This window comes from Littorina saxatilis, linkage group LG10 (assembly GCF_037325665.1).
Source record: "Littorina saxatilis isolate snail1 linkage group LG10, US_GU_Lsax_2.0, whole genome shotgun sequence".
In the NCBI taxonomy this organism is placed as follows: domain Eukaryota; kingdom Metazoa; phylum Mollusca; class Gastropoda; order Littorinimorpha; family Littorinidae; genus Littorina; species Littorina saxatilis.
This window is the reverse complement of record NC_090254.1, coordinates 29753463-29772787: the sequence shown is the minus strand read 5'-3', so window position 1 is coordinate 29772787 and position 19325 is coordinate 29753463. Positions and strand designations below refer to the sequence as shown.

At 44.1% G+C, this 19325-nt stretch overlaps 2 protein-coding genes and 1 long non-coding RNA gene across 4 annotated transcripts in view; 2 read left to right on the top strand and 1 right to left on the bottom strand.

Moving 5' to 3' along the window:
* Nucleotides 1-1908: 1908 nt before the first annotated feature.
* On the bottom strand, nucleotides 1909-9046 carry LOC138978577 (uncharacterized). Its single transcript, XR_011459735.1, has 2 exons — nucleotides 8711-9046; nucleotides 1909-2984 (listed from the first exon to the last, which is right to left on the bottom strand). It is a non-coding gene; the product is annotated as an uncharacterized lncRNA (long non-coding RNA).
* A 1405-nt stretch (nucleotides 9047-10451) lies between these two features.
* On the top strand, nucleotides 10452-10913 carry LOC138977836 (uncharacterized). The gene has a single exon (XM_070350445.1). The coding sequence runs from the start codon at nucleotides 10452-10454 to the stop codon at nucleotides 10911-10913; it is 462 nt and encodes a 153-aa protein (XP_070206546.1).
* A 2542-nt stretch (nucleotides 10914-13455) lies between these two features.
* The window catches only part of LOC138979012 (uncharacterized), a 72491-nt gene continuing 66621 nt past the window's right edge, over nucleotides 13456-19325 (top strand). Inside the window, exon 1 of one of the 2 annotated variants that reach the window (XM_070351825.1) lies at nucleotides 13456-13615. In XM_070351825.1, the coding sequence (XP_070207926.1) occupies nucleotides 13567-13615 (49 nt within the window). In that variant the 5' untranslated portion in view covers nucleotides 13456-13566. The remainder of the gene's footprint in view (nucleotides 13616-19325) is intronic. The other variant, XM_070351826.1, reaches the window with a different exon arrangement.

Genomic DNA, 19325 nt, shown 5'->3' with positions numbered 1-19325 from the left:
AGTGAGTGTGTGCCTGCGTGTGTAATTGTGCGTCTGTTTCTTCATTCGCTTGTTTGCGCGCGCGCACGACGGTGCATGTGAAAAGAATTCCTTTTTTTGCGCCCCCTCCCCACACACACACGCACGTATGTAATAGCTGGTTGTGTGGGTGACTGAGTGTAGTGGAGCAGACATGGCAGGACACATCCATTCATGCAGACACTTCACTTGCTGCCATATTGTATTGCCTCTCTCTCGTTTACATCCAAACGTCTATTTACATGAATCAATGCTTACAATCAATATTCTACTAAAATGTACTATAATACACAGACACTACAATCCCTCCTTTTCTTCAGCATCCTATCGTCTCCAGTCGGAGTGCAATCCGGAGTTCCGCAGGGGACCGTCCTGGGTCCTCTCCTGTTTTTAGCCTTCATCAACGACCTCCATGAATCCGTTCAGTTCAGCAGCGTCAAACTCTTTGCAGACGACTCCCTTCTCTTCAAACGTATATCCTCTTCAGCGGACAGTCTGCAGCTCCAACAGGACCTATCCAGCCTTGAACAGTGGGAATCAACATGGCAGATGGAGTTCAACCCCAACAAGTGCACCGTCATCCGCATTGCCCCGAACAAGAAGAAGCCCATCCTGCCAACTTCCTACAGCCTCCATGGACAGACTCTGGAAACAACACCATCCAGCAAGTATCTAGGGGTCTTAATCTCCGATGACCTGTCCTGGAGCAGCAACGTGCAAGCGACTGTCAACAAGGGCAACAGAACTGTGGGCTTCTTGCGGCGGAACTTCCGGGAGTGCACCACCACCGTCAGAGCCACAGGCACTCGTCACGAGGTGGGCGTGGCCTATGGCTGTCACTTGTGATGGACGGGGGGTCTTTTCTTATGGTTTATACAAGGTATGATACTGATTCTCTCGACCTCGTCGACAAACTTCGCATTCCTGCCATACACAGCTTAGCAAAGCAAAACAACGGCTATGATAAAATCAAGTATACATTAAACTATCAGGCAGCTACAGATTTATACCAATTAGACGTTACTACGGCTGTTATTTTGCAAAACGGCACGGATTTTGGCACACAAAAACCCACGTTGTTCTAGACCGAACGGAAGTTACGTATGACTTACTTCCCCTTATAATCAAACCAAGACAACAAGCTGTGCCTTCATTGGCTGAAGGAAAAATATTGCGCGAAATCTGACGTGTAGATCTGTTGTAGATTTGAGAAAACATAAGAAGATTGGTTACGTGTAATCTTGAATGAAATAGTAAGATTGTTTTTGTTGCTCAAGACTGTTATTTTTATGGAGCTTTTCTCAATGTCTGTCCAAAATTGCGCACCATAAGAGAGAGAGAGAGGAAAGAGAGAAATTTTGTTTCCCATCCACATCAGGTACGGGTTGGTTGTTGATGTAGAACGATAGCAAAGCAGTCAGGTCAGATAATGCACACAGCACGAGACGCATGCAGAGAAGGATATACAATCAGGGTTCTTGCATGCTTACAGTGTGATCTTTCTTGCTATTTTTCATCAATGAACATAATGCCACAGCAAAACATATTTAACCCAATTGTACTTTGTGGTTTATGTTGAGAGTGAAGTTAGGATTTATCTTTTCAAGAAGTAGACTCTGCAGTCGTTCAGGCTATCCAAATAATCTAATTTGCAGGCTTAGATTCCCAGTTAGCTAGCACACAAAGAGCACCAAGTGCAGTGACATCTGTGTACAGTACAGAGTAGGGCAACCGAGCTTGACCCATCTGTGCAATTATAAGTTGATCAAAATGCTAATCGAATTGATTGAAAATTAAGCAGATAATACCCTCCTGCTGCATATTTTATGCACACATTTTTTTCAACAAAGTAACTAATTGTTTACAGGTTCTAGTGTTCACCACAAGACATTCTTATTTATATTTTTATTTTCAGAAGCCATATACTCAGGATCATTCCACATCTCATACCTGCATGTGCATACTTCGAAACCATTGAAGAAGTCACACATGAGTAATTATGTCATGATCCTTCATATATATTTATTTCAAATTAAATCTTTCATTAAACACCTCCATATGTTACTAATTCATACCAATGTACAATAATACAATTTAGCAACAACAATATAGAGAAAGACACACTTAACTAATAATCTGCATTCAAAATTATTACAACACTTCTTTCGACACACACACAAACACATACTGTTTGGAATCATACTGCTAAAGTTGAACGAACACATTTAACAGCAACATGCAAGCATTCATTCTTGTATTCAAGAAACATGCAAGTATACACTCTTCGTTCGTCTTTCAATAGACATTTTCCGAAAAAGACTGTGTTTGAGTGTTTATGGAGTAGTTTTATTTCTGGATGGTGAGCCGAGATAAAAAAAAAATTAAAAAAAACACACACGCATGTTGATCGTATAATAGTGAACAATAATCATAAAGTGCATATTTTGTGAAAGTGTTGGTGTCGGAAATATGCACGAGGTAGCCCACATTCACTGCCAGCATGATAGTTTGACTGCTGATTGAAAAAGTTAACACATGATGGTAGTACTCATAAGCTTGGATGTGCAGGTTTTGGAAAGAACAGTGCGTCATATTTATTTGCAGAAAATGTGTATCGGGACTGTGAGGCTTTTCATCACTTGCCTGAACATTATTATCCCTTGGCATAATTAAGGTTCATAAGGGTCGGCGGTCAATAAAACCCTCAGTAGATTTGTTTCCAAACATCGTCAACTGCAGTGTTGCTCTTAGGCCTAAGTTTTTTTTCTCTCACTGGTCCACACTTTTTTTCTGATTTGAAGCACTGTTGTGACCACTGCACTGGCTAATCAGCCTGCTGTCCGGTACATTTTGACATGTTGGAGGCCATCTGATTGAAAAAATTTTGTGATAAATCTTGAAAAAGTTGGCCGCTAAGGCAAATCCACTTCCTCTCCACTGTATAGTTCTTGTCCATCAGACTGTTACTGAAACAAACAGTTCAGAATATCATTAGTGCGTATAGTCCTTAAAGGCAGAGTAAGCCTCCCGTAAACCATCACAGATACGGTCAGGCTTTTACACACAGTACAAACACCCTTTCATTTAAACACTCACCAATTGAGAACATCCTAGGTGCCCTCCGTAAAGAGCGAACAATTTTCAAAGAATTTATTTTTGCGTGGTTTATCTTACCCCTGAGCCATCGTGAACCCGTGTGATCCAGTTTTCCCCCTTTTCACAATGCAGTCGTCATAGTTAGTCATTTGAATGCGACTCGACGTGAGCTTATCTACAATAGCACGTTTTTTATGCACGAAACAACGGCTGTGGTTCACAAGAACTCCAGCGATGGCTTTTGACTGTTGAGAGGAACGGCGATTTGCACTGATAAACCGGGCCGTCGTCTGCTACGACCCTTGCGTGACCCTGCTTCCGGGCTTTTCTTTTTTTAAACTTTCACAACTTCGAATTGTTCTGATCTTGTCTTGATGAAAAACGAATTCTTTTATGATTAAAGAATGTTTGTGTAACAAGCTGTCAATTTATTATTTAGATTTTAAAAGTTAGGTCTAGCGCAAAAACGAGGCGCCATTGTTCTTCAGGGCCAAGTCCACGAAAATAAATTCTTGGAAAATGTCTCACGCTCGACAGAAAGCAGCCAGGATGTTCCCGTTCGGTGAGCGTTCAAATGGAAGTATGCTTGTACTGTATTTCTAAAGACGCTCGGGGAGCTCTGTGATGGTTTACGGGAGGCTTACTGTGCCTTTAAGCCAAAACACTGCAGCTTTTTTCGTTCACCTCTCCATCTACTTATTTGTTTTGCTTTTGTACGTAGTACACTCACTCTTATCGCACAGAGTTTCTCAAATAAAAAAAGAAACAAAACTAAAAACAGAGGAAACAAGCAAACAAACACCACCACAACCAAGAAGAAGAACAACCTAGCTGAAGACAAGCTGTTTTGCATAAACGCAAACATGTGCATAACTCAAAATGGTAATTAGACAGGTAATTAATCATGTCTAAAAGCCAATTCCTAGAAGTGTGTAAATAGTCAAAGCTCTAACTAAAATGTAAAATAAAAATGTATCACTACTTCTTCTTCTTCTTCGTACGACGGTTGTGTCAGACTCGGAATCTGGAGGATGCCATGAACATGGACGTTCTTTCCAGGTCCTCCAGTGCTCCCCACATTTTGGTCCTCAGATCTGTTTGGTCAGGCCATGTCTGGATCCGCAGTTGGTGGAGGAGGGGACATGCTTGGAGAACATGTTCTGGAGTCTGATCTCCCTCTCCACAGTCACATGTGGCAGACTCTGCTACACCTATCCTCCTTAGGTGTGCTTTGAGGCAGCAGTGTCCAGTGCGGAGGCGGAAGATGATAGCCTGCTCAGCACGGCTTAGGAGATGGAGGGGGTCTTGGTGTGGCTTGTAGCCAGAGGTTTTGTTGGTAAATTTCTCTTTCCATCTGTGTTTTATGAGGGTCTTTGCCTCTCGATATGACTGGCAGTGGTTTGGCTGTTCCATCTTGCTGCCATTCTTGGCGAGCTCGTCTGCCTTCTCGTTACCAGAGATTCCGCAGTGTGCTGGTATCCACTGAAGGACGACTGTGGACTTCCTGGCGAGGGTGCTGATCTGGTGCTTCAGCTCTTCCAAGCTCTGGTCTGTGTTGCTGGATTCGAGGGCTTGTAGTGCAGAGACTGAGTCGGTCAGGAAGACAGTGTTCTTTGGTGTTTCTTCCACTGAGTTGAGGAAGCTTGCTGCAAGGGAGAGCGCGTTGACCTCAGCTTTGAAATTGGAGCTGAGGGCTCCGCTTGGAGCTGACAGTGTTGTTGGGGGCTTCTTGGGCTGCAAGATGTATGCTCCGCTACCTCCATTCCTCGTTGCATCCTCTGCTGAGCCATCAGTGTAGGCAAGAGTCCACTTGCTGGCTGGATAGCGTTGGTGGATTTCGTCCAGCGCCAGGGCTCTCAGAGCGGCGTCACTTTGGTTCTGTTTGGAGGTGACGCCTGGAATGCTTGTTCTGATTTCCGCTCCTAGGCGTTGTGGAGTCCAATCTGTGCTGGTCAGAGGCTCACACTGGGTCGGGCTTGGAGTCAGAATGTCAGCATTGTTTCTCTGCTGCTCCTTTATCTGATGGTTCAGGCTTTGGCGCTTGAGGCGGTTTTTGGTAAGTGCTTGGAGCTTGTCATGGAGTGGGTGGCTCTCGAGACGTTTCATCTTTTCTCCTTGGATGAGGAGTTTTTCTTCTCTTCTGGCTTCCAGGGGCTGAACTGACGCAGTCTTTTCCATTTCTGTAATGGGTGTCGTCTTCATTGCACCAAGTATAGTTCTGAGACCAAGGTTCTGTACCTTGTCTAGTCTGGCTTTGTTGGTCTTGGCTGCTGTGTTCCATGAGCTTGAAGCATATTCAAGCACGGGCCTGACAGTTCCTGTATAGACTTTCTTCAGGATTTTGGAGTTTGCACCCCATGTTGTGCCTGACAACTTTCTCATGAGGGCGAGCCTTTTGATCCCTCTGGATTCCATGTCCTCTATGTGTGGCTTCCAGGACAGGCGCCGGTCAAGCTTCACACCCAGGAAAGTTGGAGTGTCTACTTGGGGCAGGACAGTGTCACCCAGCTTGAGCTGAACTTTCTCCTTGGAGGTCGACAAGCTGAAGACAGTGGAGACGGTTTTGACTCGGTTGATTTCAAGTCCCCAGTCGTCAGTCCACTTCTTGATACTGTCGACGCTCTGTTGGAGTCTGTAGGCTGCTGTGGTGGTATGCTCTGAAGCGTGCCAGACTGCTAAGTCATCTGCGTGCAGCGTGTTGGAAACCAGTCTGGGAATGGAGGTGGTGATGTCGTTGATATAGACAAGGAATAACGTAGGGGAGATAACTCCGCCCTGCGGCACGCCCTCTCTCATCTTGACGCTCACGCTTTCATGTCCATCAAGGAGAACCTTTGCCGATCTCTCGTGGAGGAACGACTTGATCCATCCGAACATCCGCCCTGTGATTCCAGCTTGGTGTATCTTCAGGAGCAAGCCCTCTCGCCACACTTTGTCAAACGCAGCCGATAAATCGAAGAACACGCTCACCACTTTCTTCTTCTCCTGGAAGGCAGTCTCGATTTCCTGCGCTAGGAGAGCCAGCTGGTCTTCCGTGCTTCGATTCTTTCGGTAGCCTGTTTGGGTTGGGGTCAACATGCTGTTTGTCTCGAGGTGCCAGATCAGTCTTCTGTTGAGGATTCTCTCCATCAGCTTACCGAGGCAGCTGATCAAGCTGATGGGTCTGTAACTCTTGGGGTCTTTCTTGTTCTTTCCCTTCTTGTGTATAGGGACTATGTGGGCTTTCTTCCACATGGCTGGTACTGTTGTTGATTTCCAGGACTCGTTGAAGAGCAGCAAAAGGGTTTTCTTGGCGATGGTTCCCATGTGTTTAAGCATGTCATTGCTGATTCCATCAGGGCCTGGGGCCTTCTTGCATTTCAGCGCCTTGATGGCGGCTTCCAGCTCGTCCAGACGGATGGGATCGTACATGCAGCTGCTGTTGGCGCCCTTCTCTGAGGGTTGTCGGATGGCTTCTCGGACTGCTTTTGTTCTGTCTCTTGGCAACTTGACTGTACTGGTTTCCTGGTACATGTTGGCAAGAGTGTTGGCTGCTTTTTTCCCTGTTTGAAGCTCTCCATCGAGTTCTAGGACTGTTTGTTTTCTTTCCTGGACATCATCGTTGAGAGTGTGTGCGAGCTGCCACAGTTTTGTTGTGTCCTTTTCCATGTTGAGAGACTGGGTTTTCTCGTGCCAACTGGTGCGAAGCTGCTGGAGCTTCTCTCTGGTGAATTCTGCTCTGGCTCTGTTGTGGGCTGTGACGTTTTCATCAGTAGGGTTGAGTTCCATGGCTTCTCTGGTGGAGCTGAGCATGTCATGGAGTTGTTGTAGGTGGGAGTTCCATCCTGGTTTGTAATTATTTCTGGAGCCTCTCGGAATGGAGTTTTTCGCTGCCTTCAAGACAGCTTGACAGAAGAGTTCAGCATGTTGGTTCAGGTTCTGGTCTTTGAAGTCCAGTTTCCTGCAGTTTTTGTCCAGTAGTTGTTGGAACATCCCCCATTTGGCCTTCTTGTAGTTCCATCTTGGTGTTTGCTTTTGGGTGGTGGTGTTTCTCTCTTCGTTCATGTTGAGAATGACAGGCTTGTGGTCACTTCCCCCCAACTGCGAACTCACTTCCCGTGTGGTGATCTGGGCAACATCGTCCGTGGCGATGGCAAGATCAGGGCTACTAGTGGTTCGCCAAGCTCTGGAGTAGTAAGTGCACGGGTCATCTGGTTGGTTGAGAAGAGTCAGTTGGTTGGTGAGCATCCAGTCTTCTACCTCCTCACCCTTACTGTCGATCTGTCGATAGCCCCAACTCGGGGAGTGACTGTTGAAGTCGCCCGTGATGAGACAACGATCGGGGAGAATCGGTATGTTGTGAGGATCAAGCTGCTTGGCTGGTGGGGAATAGATGTTGAAGATGGCAAGGGGCTTCTTCCCGGCAAGGAGACAGACTCCTAGGCACTCTGTGGCACCATCCTGGGATCGATAAATCTCCGCTGCGGCCATCGAGTTCTTGACGAGAATGATAACACCACCTTTGTGTCCTGATGCTCTGTCATGTCGAAAAGTTTCATACCCTCGAATGGAGAAACGGTGACTGCTGTTCAGATGTGTTTCCTGCATGCAGCAAACATCAATATTCTGTTGCTTCAGAAAATTCTGAAGGTCAATTTTCTTGTTCCTCACCCCCTCAGCATTCCAGTGCATGACTTTGATCTGGTAGCCGGTAGCTCTACTCCGCCCATCCCCGGCCACGTCAGATGGGTGGGAGTCGCCAGTCGCATTGGGTGGGCCCCTTTGAGGCTGAGGGCCCGGCACCGTCTTCACCTGGCTGCGATCCATGAAGACGACACCATCACGTTGATTCGTTGATGACACAACCATTTGTCGAGGATAGCGTAGGCACCCGGTCTGCTCCCCGCCTAAAAAAGGCCAGTGCCGTTCCGTCTTCGAGGGACTGCGTGGGTTTCATTTCGGAGTTTTCCTTCTCCTAGACGAGTTTCCTTCCATGGATGATGAGCCTCCTCTACCCTCGTTTTGAATTCAGAGTGGTCTTCTCTTAGGATAGCTGCCTGCCAGGGTTGACGAGCCTATCCTGCCCGGCTATTTGACCCATAGCTGGAGGTTGGTTCGTGGGCACCTGGGCGTTTCCACACACCGGTGGGCCCGCATGCCGCACGTCTAGGGGCCAACCTCCTCCGAGTCCTTGTAGTCTAGCCTGGGGCCTTGCGGTACCCAGTTTACGCCTGTCGCCGCGATGGAGGCACTACATAGGGCTTGTTGTGGAGAGGTTATTGTACTGGCAGGAGAGACTGACGCATTCTGCTCTCTTTTCGCATTGTCCTAAAAAGGACAGACGGTGCTAGCCAGCGGTGAGGGCTGAAAGCGAGAAGTGACAAGCACAAGACACTTCGCCAACACACTAGACACGTCACACAACCGTTTGGCAGGCAAATGTATCACTAGAAAACACACACACACACACACACACACACACACACACACACACACACACACACACACACACACGCCCACACACACACACACACACACACACACACACACAGATGATCTTGTATTTTCTGATAACATGTCCTAATTAAACCATTGAAGAATAGGTGTCTGAACTTACTTAGAGATGAAGAGTTGACCTTCTGTTGTTATTCCTCAAGAGATTAGTTCTGCTCATGCATGTCGCCTTGGGTTTTCCGTGTTCGGCCTGCATGCAGTTCCCCAAGCATCCGCTGTGTAAACGGATGTCTCTTTGTCACGTCTGTAGCTCCACTGGATATGAGGCTTCTTGTAAAGTTCTTCTGCAATTTGCTGTTCCAGCACTATCAGTCATCAATGTAGAATACTCCACCTGCAAAAGTGTCAATACCCCTAATAATTATGTGTCAAATAACTTCTGATTCATAATGTAGATCTACACCCGATAGCCGAAATTGTGTGACTGGACAACTGATGTGTAAACCCAGGGCCGGACCCCCCCCCCCCCCCCCCCCCCCCCCCCTGGAAAATGCATGTACCTTGCTTTGAGTGGGGTTTTTTGGGTTGTTTTTTTTTAATAAATTGTGTGTGTGTCTCTAACAAATTTTATTCAATGTGAAATCCGATGAGAAAAAGGTACCCCCCTCCCCCCCCCCCCCACAATGCTGCTCTTAACCCTCAAAACAAGGCCCAGAATGCACCAAATTGCACAGATTTTAACCGTTTTTCAAAAATTTTCAGGGGGAGCATGCCCCCGGACCCCCTAGTTCGCGCGCCTGCTTTGCAGGTGCGCGCTTGTGGCTTCGCCACTTTGCTGATTTGCCCCCCCAAAAAAGGAGGAACCCCCCCCCCCCCCCTTACAACTCATTTGGTCCGGCCCTGAAACCTGATGAAATATAATCTGTATTTGGTATCACTCGAAAATTGCTGCTTCCATATTCAGCTATGAATCTTTAAATTACAATTTGAAACTGATTTACCCCTCCCCTTCGCTTTCAAAAATCACATCAATCTGAGAGAGGAAACATAAAATCCCCTAACTTGTTATTTGCTTCTGGTCGTTAGATCTAAATTACAACTGAACTAGGTGCACAGACTGAGTTTGAGATCTACTTGAATGAGTGAGCTGCCATACCCACGCTACCCAATCTCTCTCTCTCTCTCTCTCTCTCTCTCTCTCTCTCTCTTTCAACTAACCTGCTGAAGGGTTGGGGATACATGTGTTTGGGATTATCTATTCGAAAATTCGCTCACCTTCAAATGTGGACTCCGTTGCCCTCTTCAGCAGAACATGGTCAAAACCATGGGTCATATGTTTCGTGACGTTCAACAACAGGCTTTGAATGAGTTCATCGGCAGTAAACAAACAATTCTCTCATCTCTGCTCGTGGTTGAAACACAACCACAATCTCTGACAAAACAGATTTTCCAGTTTTTGAAAACTATCCGAAGACTTGATGCACTGGTCACACTGACTGGCCGAATCAGCTATATATTTTCTCTGGTGAATCCATGATTTCCAACTCCATCACAAGGATGAGACAATCTAAATTTATGTTTGCATCCCATTATCTGGAAGTTGCAAGAAGAATCAAGGAATAGGAAAGTTGGCGGTGAACAGACAGATCGACTGACGAACGCCGCTGACAACTTTTTAATTATGCCTGGTCACGGGGTCACATGCGCAGAAAACATGCGCAACCTGTCTGTCGTCTGCTGCAATCTCGGTTTCTGATAACTTCACTACTTCCGTTCGGTCTAGAGCAACGAAGAGAGTTTTACCTTGTAATAGTAGTAGTACTGAGAGCGCACAGGTCCCGCCCACTTTGATCCCGACCGGATCGTGACGAGTGCCTGTGGTCAGAGCTGCTACGTACAAGGCCATGGTCAGACCGGTCCTTGACTACGCCTCGCCAGTCTGGGACCCGATCTCTCAGAAAGACGTCACGGAGCTTGAAAAAGTCCAACGCAGAGCAGCCCGCTACGTCCACAACAACTACAGCGATCGGACCCCAGGCTGTGTGACCAGCATGCTGAAGACCCTCCAATGGGAACCACTCGCCGACAGAAGACTCGCCAACCGCCTCACTATGCTCTATAAGATCAACAACGGCATAGTCGACATCAACAAGGCCGAGTTCTACACCTCTGGCGACAGCCGCACCAGAGGAGCCCAGAGACTGTTCCAGGAGAGGGCATCCCATCCTGTTCTTTTCAACTCCTTTTTCCCCCGAACACTGCGTCAGTGGAACAAGCTCGACCCTAAGACCACAGTTGCTTCTTCACTGGAGTCCTTCCAAACTGGTCTGGGTCGTACCCACGGACTTGCCTCGCTGACACAGTAACCCTGCAGCTCTTCGTATAAATAGTTTTATACTTTTAACCACCTTCTCGGAGTTATTGGGTCACCCTCCACCAGTAACCAATTACTCAGTACTCCGCCGCTGGACTACAGACGTTCGGATGAACCCAGTCCACATCAAGAAAGAAGAAGAAGAAGAAGAAGAATGATTACCAATCATTACTAATAATCTCCGCTAAAATCCTTCCAGCGATCAAAACTGTCACTTGAAAATAAAACTGATTGACTGGATCCACATTGCAGCTTTTACTTTCTAACAATAAACTGTAATCTTGAACTATAAACTTACTTGAATTAGTAACTTCACTGATTATCTCAACGTTTATTCTAGTCGTTTATTCTCTCAAACTTTCAAACTTTACTTCACTCTCATTTCCCTCCTCCTTCTTCAAATTAAACTTTAGAGTCTTTGTTATTTCTCCTTCTGACTTTCACTCGTCTTTGTGAAAACTGTATGTGTAACCAAACTGAAAAGTTCTTGTGGACTTCATAAAACTTGTAACTAACTCAGTGTTCATTTCTTGTCATCTGGAATAAAAGAAAACATAAATTACACTACCACTTGTGATTCTGCATCAAAATAAAGTGTAACACACGTATGGTCACAGTATTGTGAAATAGTCTTGCGGACAGTTTTTCAACTTGCTGGACACGTTACAACGTGTTTTGGTCATTATCATTTACACACATAGTCTTTCAAGTGTTCAGGCGGTTTGTGTGACCTTGTTGATCTGCGGAGCTGGACTTCAGGACTCGGCAATGACGTAGCTTCATCTGCGGCGGGTACCGGCGTCTCAACAGACTGCGGCTCTTCTCCCTCCTGCATCTTCTTTTCTGGGACATCTTTCTCTTCTCTCATGTAGGGTCAGTCTTGTGTGCGTAATGTTTCTTCTCAAGATACGCGTCTTGCATGGTGACTGAACTGCTGTGGAGCCGAGACACACTGAATACCTATGCTGGTACCCGAGGCTATTTATACTCTCCGCGCCGACTGCACCGGAAGCGGGTCGCGAATATTCCCGAAAGGGCAGTCTAGCACTGCATGATAGCCAAATCTGTGTTTGTTTAGAAACTTTGACAGCTGATAACTTTACGAAAAATGCACACATTAGAAATCGGTTGGTTGCTATAAAACCAGCATGAAAAATACTTTTAAACCATGTTATAAAATATAACTTTGGAACATGATTAATTACTCAGAATGAAGGACCGATTAACGATCAAAACCCAGCAAAATAAAGATTGCTAAACTCTATCACTTCCTGCACCAAATACAATTCACTCCATTACAAAATGAACTCCTGAACTTTCCATACATGTGTCATACTTGTGGTAAAATGAAACCTATGACAAGTTATGTGACGTAAAACTTGACAGAGAAACACAGGTCCCAAAATGATGCGTGTGACGTCACATAGCGAGACACCGGTCAAACTGAGGAAACTTTGATTTACTTGATCCAAACATTTATTAATGCACTTTAACTCAAAAATTATCTTAAGGGAATAAGAAATGAAGTGCACTAAGTTAGATTTACGAAAAAGTTACCATTATGGAGATAATAGGGAAATTCCAGACGTCACCTACTTGGCGCTAAAAACTCACATAGCGTCGAAGGTTTGGGTCGAAGCTGATTGAACATTAGAGCCATTTAAGGAACAACAGGGCATTAAAAAGTACTTAAGCACTAACATACAGCAACATAGTGTCTATATCCATTCATTATTGACATCTAAAAGTAATATATAGCCTTGGATTGCATAAAATAGCAGTCAACCCAAGCAATCTAAAAATAGATTTTATGCAAATAAAGATGGCCGCCACTCAGATGTAAAAGCAAAAGTTTGTGTCGTCTGCTAAGGCGCAGAAAGTTTGCTAGGACACTTGGCTGTAAGGGCAAAGTCTGTTAGGCACACCAGTACTCTTTATTAACAAATAAAGACTAATAGACACCAAACACAAACTGATCGGCAACAAAGACTAGCAAACTGGACAATGACAACAGCTTAACTCTAATATTGGTGACTGGTCACCCTGTCACATATGAAATAGCAATATATATATATAGACAGACGAACAGCTGTTGCTCTTTATGTTGACAAATTGTTGGTACAGTTCCACTTTGTCGCCCCGTGAGACGATCGTGATCACGCGATGAAATCGTGACAGGTGTGACCGGGGTAAAAATAAATAACTGTGATGTTGTCTTTTACAATATGATTAAAAAAAACAGTGCTACATTCATTATCTAATTTTTCTGGTGGTGATCCTATTTTTGGCGACCAACTTTTCACATATTGTCAAATCTTTTGTAGAAAGAGATCTGTTGGACTATTGGTATTATATTTGTATATATTTCGGTAAAAAAATCCAATAGTGATATATTGTTGCAGAATCGATCTATAGTCGACCTCTGTGCACATACAAGAATATATTTATGGCAACACATTTCCACCTTTATCAGTATATGGCTATCAGATAACGAAACGAGTTACGTTTTTTTCTTCTCTTTGGAACAAGTTTATGTTTCCTGTCGCGAGCCCGGAACTGCCATACCAACATGGCGGGTGTATAAAGTGTGTCCGGCCGACCGAACCGCAAACAACAGCAAGCCTTTTGTGAGGACTGAGCGACTCATGCAGCTGCTGGAAGAACGGAATCTCAAAATGAGTTCATCATACCAAGGCATGTGTCTTGTCCCCATTTACCTATAATGATATTTTGCTTCATTTGCATGCACGGACCAAACCAATGCTAATAGTATTATGCTATCGAGCATCCGAAGATGTGAGATTTAATAATTTAATTCTATTATATCGTTTGACGACTTGGATAAATTTCAGACAACAAATTTTTCTGAAACGCAGTTTTTACTTCTTGTAGTACAATTTCTAATTAATGAATACTCCCCTAAAGTGCTGCTGATCGAACTTTGGACCATTTATTTCCTCCTTGGATTCTAAAATGTGATGAAAAATGGTATTTTGACTTTAAAATTGCTTCAACTGAAAGTAAGAATGTTTCTTTTCTTATTTAAGGGACCTAACAGCTCGAAGGTGCTTTTTTGAATAAATCGAATTTGGGGTAAAAATCGATCGAATTACATCACAAATCTGCTTCTCGGTTGCAAGATCTTCAATCAATCAATCAATCAATGAGGCTTATATCGCGCATATTCCGTGGGTACAGTTCTAGGCGCTCTGCAGTGATGCCGTGTGAGATGAAATTTTATACGGCCAGTAGATTGCAGCCATGTCGGCGCATATTTACCTTTCACGGCCTTATTCCAAGTCACACGGGTATGGTAGACAATTATTAACTCTGCCTAAGCAATTTTGCCAGGAAAGACCCTTTTGTCAATCGTGGGATCTTTAACGTGCACACCCAATGTAGTATACACGGGGGATGGTTCGGACACCGAAGAGAGTCTGCACACAAAGTTGACTGTGAAATAAATTTCCGCCGAACCTGGGATCGAACTCGCGCTGACAGCGGCCAACTGAATACAAATCCAGCGCGCTACCAACTGAGCTATATCCCCGCCCCATGCTTTTCTCCAATAAGATAATTATACCGCTTGAAATTGGTGGAGAAACATTCAGTCTGAAGTTAATTTTGGGTGACGTCCTCCTGATTGTTGCAGCTATACTGATAGTGATAGCTGCATGAAATGACTCAATGAGGTATCTTGAACTGTAGTGTTGTGAAATTTAGGCAAAAGCTACGGTACTACTTGTCTCCAAAACCCCTGAAAACCTCATCAGAACTTAAGAAAATTCGTCCTGAGATCATGGTTTTTATATTTTATAAGATGTTTGGTGGCTTGTTGACAGACCAGCTTTTTTGTTGGTCCAAGGGGACCATATCGTCTTTTGTTTCATCTTTATCGACCAAGGCCGAAGGCCGTGGTTGATAAATATGAGACAAAAGGCGATATGCTCCCCGAGGACCAACAACAAAGTGCTGGTCTGACAACAAGCTACCAAACATCGTTTTTGTCATCATTTTGGTTGTGCAACAAAATGCACAATAACCCACAGGGAGACGAATTTTTAGAATCCAACTCCGGGCCACAAAGCATCGTCACAGTAGCACGAGATAACACGTCAAACTTGTATGTGACGTCAAACGTAGCTTGTTGACGCTTTTCTTCCAGTCTGAAAATGTACAGAGCTGCGATCATACCTGTGAATTCAGTAAGTGTTGAGCCTATTTCTTTTCTTTTAAGCGTTTATGACTTTTCGTTGTGGATTTTGCGATTACAGAGATAAGTTGCAAATTGACCTTGAGTCGCCGCGGTAATCATCAACATTGATTGGGTCTTTGAGAGTGAATGCTTACGATCGTTGTCCTCGGAAACACAAATCCAAAGCCACGATGGTTCCACACATCAAACAATCAGCCTGATTGGCTTTTACTTTGACAATCCACGTTTCACATGAAAGCTCAAACCCATTCACCACCTCGAGTTATTGCATGGGGAACATGAGATTTATTTCTCAGGTGTTTGTGAATGAAAACTCGTAAAAATGATGACAAATATATTTGTTTGGAATCATGACTTATATAGATCTGCAACTTGCACTGTTCATGGCTTTATTTTTGTGTTTGTGCGAGGATTTACGAAGGAGCGGAAGCACTAATCACATGACGTCATCAATACTTGTGCTTTCGAGTAACAAGAGTTATCTCCCTTGCATTGTAATTGTTGCATCGACTGCGTCGAAAATTCGGCTCTTAACACAAAAATAAGGGTGCATGTAGCATGGACCAGGCATGATTTCTCACAGGCATGTCCAATACTTCACTTTGAAGAAAATGTAGTTAGTTTAGATGGGTTTTTTGGAGGTTTTGGGAGAAAATAAGTACCTCAAAAGCTATACTCAGAGTGTATACAGAATCGATAGGTCTGTATTAAGTGTATACACTCTGACAACACCCCCCGTGTACACTACATTGGGGTGTGCACGTTAAAGATCCCACGATTGACAAAAGGGTCTTTCCTGGCAAAATTGCTTAAGCACAGTTAATAATTGTCTACCTATACCCGTGTGACTTGGAATAATAGGGCGTGAAAGGTAAATATGCGCCGAAATGGCTGCAATCTACTGGCCGTATAAAATTTCATCTCACACGGCATCATTGCAGAGCGCCTAGAACTGTACCCACGGAATATGCGCGATATAAGCGTCCTATTGATTGATTGATTGACATACCAGATGGTATCATTATATGAATCATGTCTCCATTGCAATGAAGAATATGTTCGTGCATAGGGTCAAGTACCGAGTATAAGCCCACCCCCCACTTCTGTCCGAAATTCGTGCAGAGGGGGGGGGTGGGCTTATACTCGGTACTTTACGGTAGTTCACAAGTTATTTATATGGGCAATGGTGCGGACGGACGGAGGGACAAATAGCAGTAGAGCACGGTTCAACAGTGGCTGAGATAATCAATAACCAGGTAAACATCGTCCTTGTAAAACTATCTCTTTTAACACTACAAAATAGCACAAGACCAAGTGCGCACGAAAAAATCCTGTAATCCATGTCAGAGTTCGGTGGGTTATAGAAACACGAAAATACCCAGCATGCTTCCTCCGAAAAACGGCGTATGGCTGCCTAAATGGCGGGGTAAAAAACGGTCATACACGTACAATTCCACTCGTGCAAAAAACACGAGTGTACGTGGGAGTTTCAGCCCACAAACGCAGAAGAAGAAGAACACTACAAAATGATGACTCACTTACATTGAATTGGCACGTGCCACGTCAGTGAGGCTACATATTAACCACTTTCCGGAAGGATACATTTGTGGCATTTCAATATTTGCAAGTTTGTTCATATTTCAGAAACTACAATATGTCTTCACTATGATGTAACAAAATCGCATGATTGTGTTGGTTAAACTCATAGAATTTCAGCATAACGCATGGTGACTGAAAAGCAAGTGAGCATTTTTGTCACATCAGTGATGTTGTTCTAATTCACCCTTTCATTTGTATAAACTTTGCTCCCACAGGGATGTCGTTAGGCGTCGGACATCGGACATAGACCGATTTAGAGGCTAAAATGTCCGATTCACATAGCCGCATGGCGGTCAGATGTCCTATCGTTTTGAACTAAGCGCTGGCATTGTCCGATAAGAACTGAATTCCTTCGGACAGCGCGATATTTGTTAATGTTCCTTTCAAGATACACATTTTCAAAAAGTGACCAAGCACTCTCGCGTACAGGTGCACTGAAGGTGTGCAGTGCGGATCTTGCGTTTGGGCGACACCCGTCTGCAGCACATTAAAGTTAGGAGTATGGGAGACAACTCCACTGACTAAGTCTTGCGTCTGCTTTTGCTTTCAATTTGAGACATTTTGACGAAGCGCACTGAGTTATGCCACCGAAAAATAAATCTAAAGCCTGCCAAAGTTCAACAAAAGCTGAACATGTTTGGCTATTCAACGGCATCCTCTGCTACATTAGGGTCAAAAACAGGGGGGAACACGGCGAGTGTCATTTCTTGAAAATGAAAAAATTCTGACGTCCTATTGAAATTTCTGAAAGCGGTCAAATGTCCTATTGGTGCTGAAAAGCTAGGACATTTGTCCTAATAGGTATGAATTTGTAGCAACATCCCTTCTCCCAGATTGTCATGTTTGGGGAAATCTCAGCAAAAGTTTGAGTTGATAAATGAACTTTATTTTGATGTCAAACAATGTCTGATTTTTTGTAGGAATGTCACATCATTCATGCTGGAATAGCCTAATTCTGATTGGCTCAGAGCACTCAGCGTCTAAGAATAGACCGGCAGCACAATTAACATAGCTCGAGAAGCTACTCATCTCTCCACACGGTCTGTGGCTTGAAAATAAACCAAGGCCAGGCAGGGCGATCGTTGCTCAGCCATGACTATTAGCGGCTCTGGAGGATTCGGTTTGCATTAAAGGGATTATATCTAACAAGAAAACTGTCTCAAATCGCCCCAAGAGCTATACAGTTCAGATTGGGGGTTGAAATTATGTGACCATACACCAGGAATAACTTAAAATAAACGTTTGAGGGCTGAGTTACTCAAATTGAAAACGGCTGTGTTTTGAGTGGGCAGACCCAGACTGTAATTCTCAGTGTGACGTTCTTTGCGCGAGTCCTTATTTTTGTCCTGCCTTTCGACCCTGATTATTCCATGCGCTATTCCTAGAGATACAGAATTGAAATTGAGCGGAAGGCTGCAGAGTTCATTTTGGGAGTTGAATAGATGACAACACACACGAGGAAGGTCTTAGAATTGGTGTTTGAGCGTTCTATTGTTCAAATCTGAATCACGAAGTTTGCATGCATAAGCTCGACTGTAGGTTTGACTTCCTCAACTCAACAGTCTTAATCTGCTTTGACGAATGGGTTTCTATGAAAACTAAATAAATAATGATTCCGATCGCAAGTCCCAACTCCTGACAGGAGAGCTGGGAGCAGCTTTCTGCTCGCTGATTAAAATTCATTTAAATATTTGGTGCAGTTTTGAGCAAATCATTGCAGGTGTTTCTAAATGACAGTGCAGTGAATGTCCCTTGCAATGTTTAAGGTCCAAATCGTCCGAAAACTTTTCAAAATGGCGCCTTCGGTATACTATTTTTAAATCAGAAAGCAAAGGATTAATTGCCAAATCTGTACTTACGATTTCCAGGCGCCGATTGAATACCACAGACTGTTTTGCAAAAAAACCTATATCTGCATGTGTGTGCGCCATCACTCTCCCCCCCCCCTCTCCCCCCCAAAAAAGCTGTGTGTTGAGTGTTGTTTTGCATTTGACAGGAACTTTTGCTGGCCCTTTGGTCAGACTCTACTAGCGTGGCAGATTTTTTACTCACTCCTGGCAAATCCATCAGGTGATTTGGCCATCCCTGTGTGCACTGCAATAGTATGTAATACCCATTAGTGACCAAGCCAGTGGCACTTTTTGTCTTTTGTCGGTTTAATCAGTCTTCTTCAAAACTTATAACATTCCGAAAGCTTTCATGAAAGAAAGGAAAAACAAGTCGCGTAAGGCGAAAATACAACATTTAGTCAAGCTGTCGAACTCACAGAATGAAACTGAACGCAATGCAATTTTTCAGCAAGACCGTATACTCGTAGCATCGTCAGTCCACCGCTCGTGGCAAAGGCAGTGAAATTGACAAGAAGAGCGGGGTAGTAGTTGCGCTGAGAAGGATAGCACACTTTTCTGTACCTCTCTTCGTTTTAACTTTCTGAGCGTGTTTTTAATCCAAACATATCATATCTATATGTTTTTGGAATCAGGAACCGACAAGGAATAAGATGAAAGTGTTTTTAAATTGATTTCGAAAATTTAATTTTGATCATAATTTTTATATTTTTAATTTTTAGAGCTTGTTTTTAATCCAAAT

Bases quoted from the DNA above. Each gene is read 5' to 3' on its own strand.
- LOC138977836 (XM_070350445.1), top strand. From the start codon at position 10,452: ATGGTCAGACCGGTCCTTGACTACGCCTCGCCAGTCTGGGACCCGATC.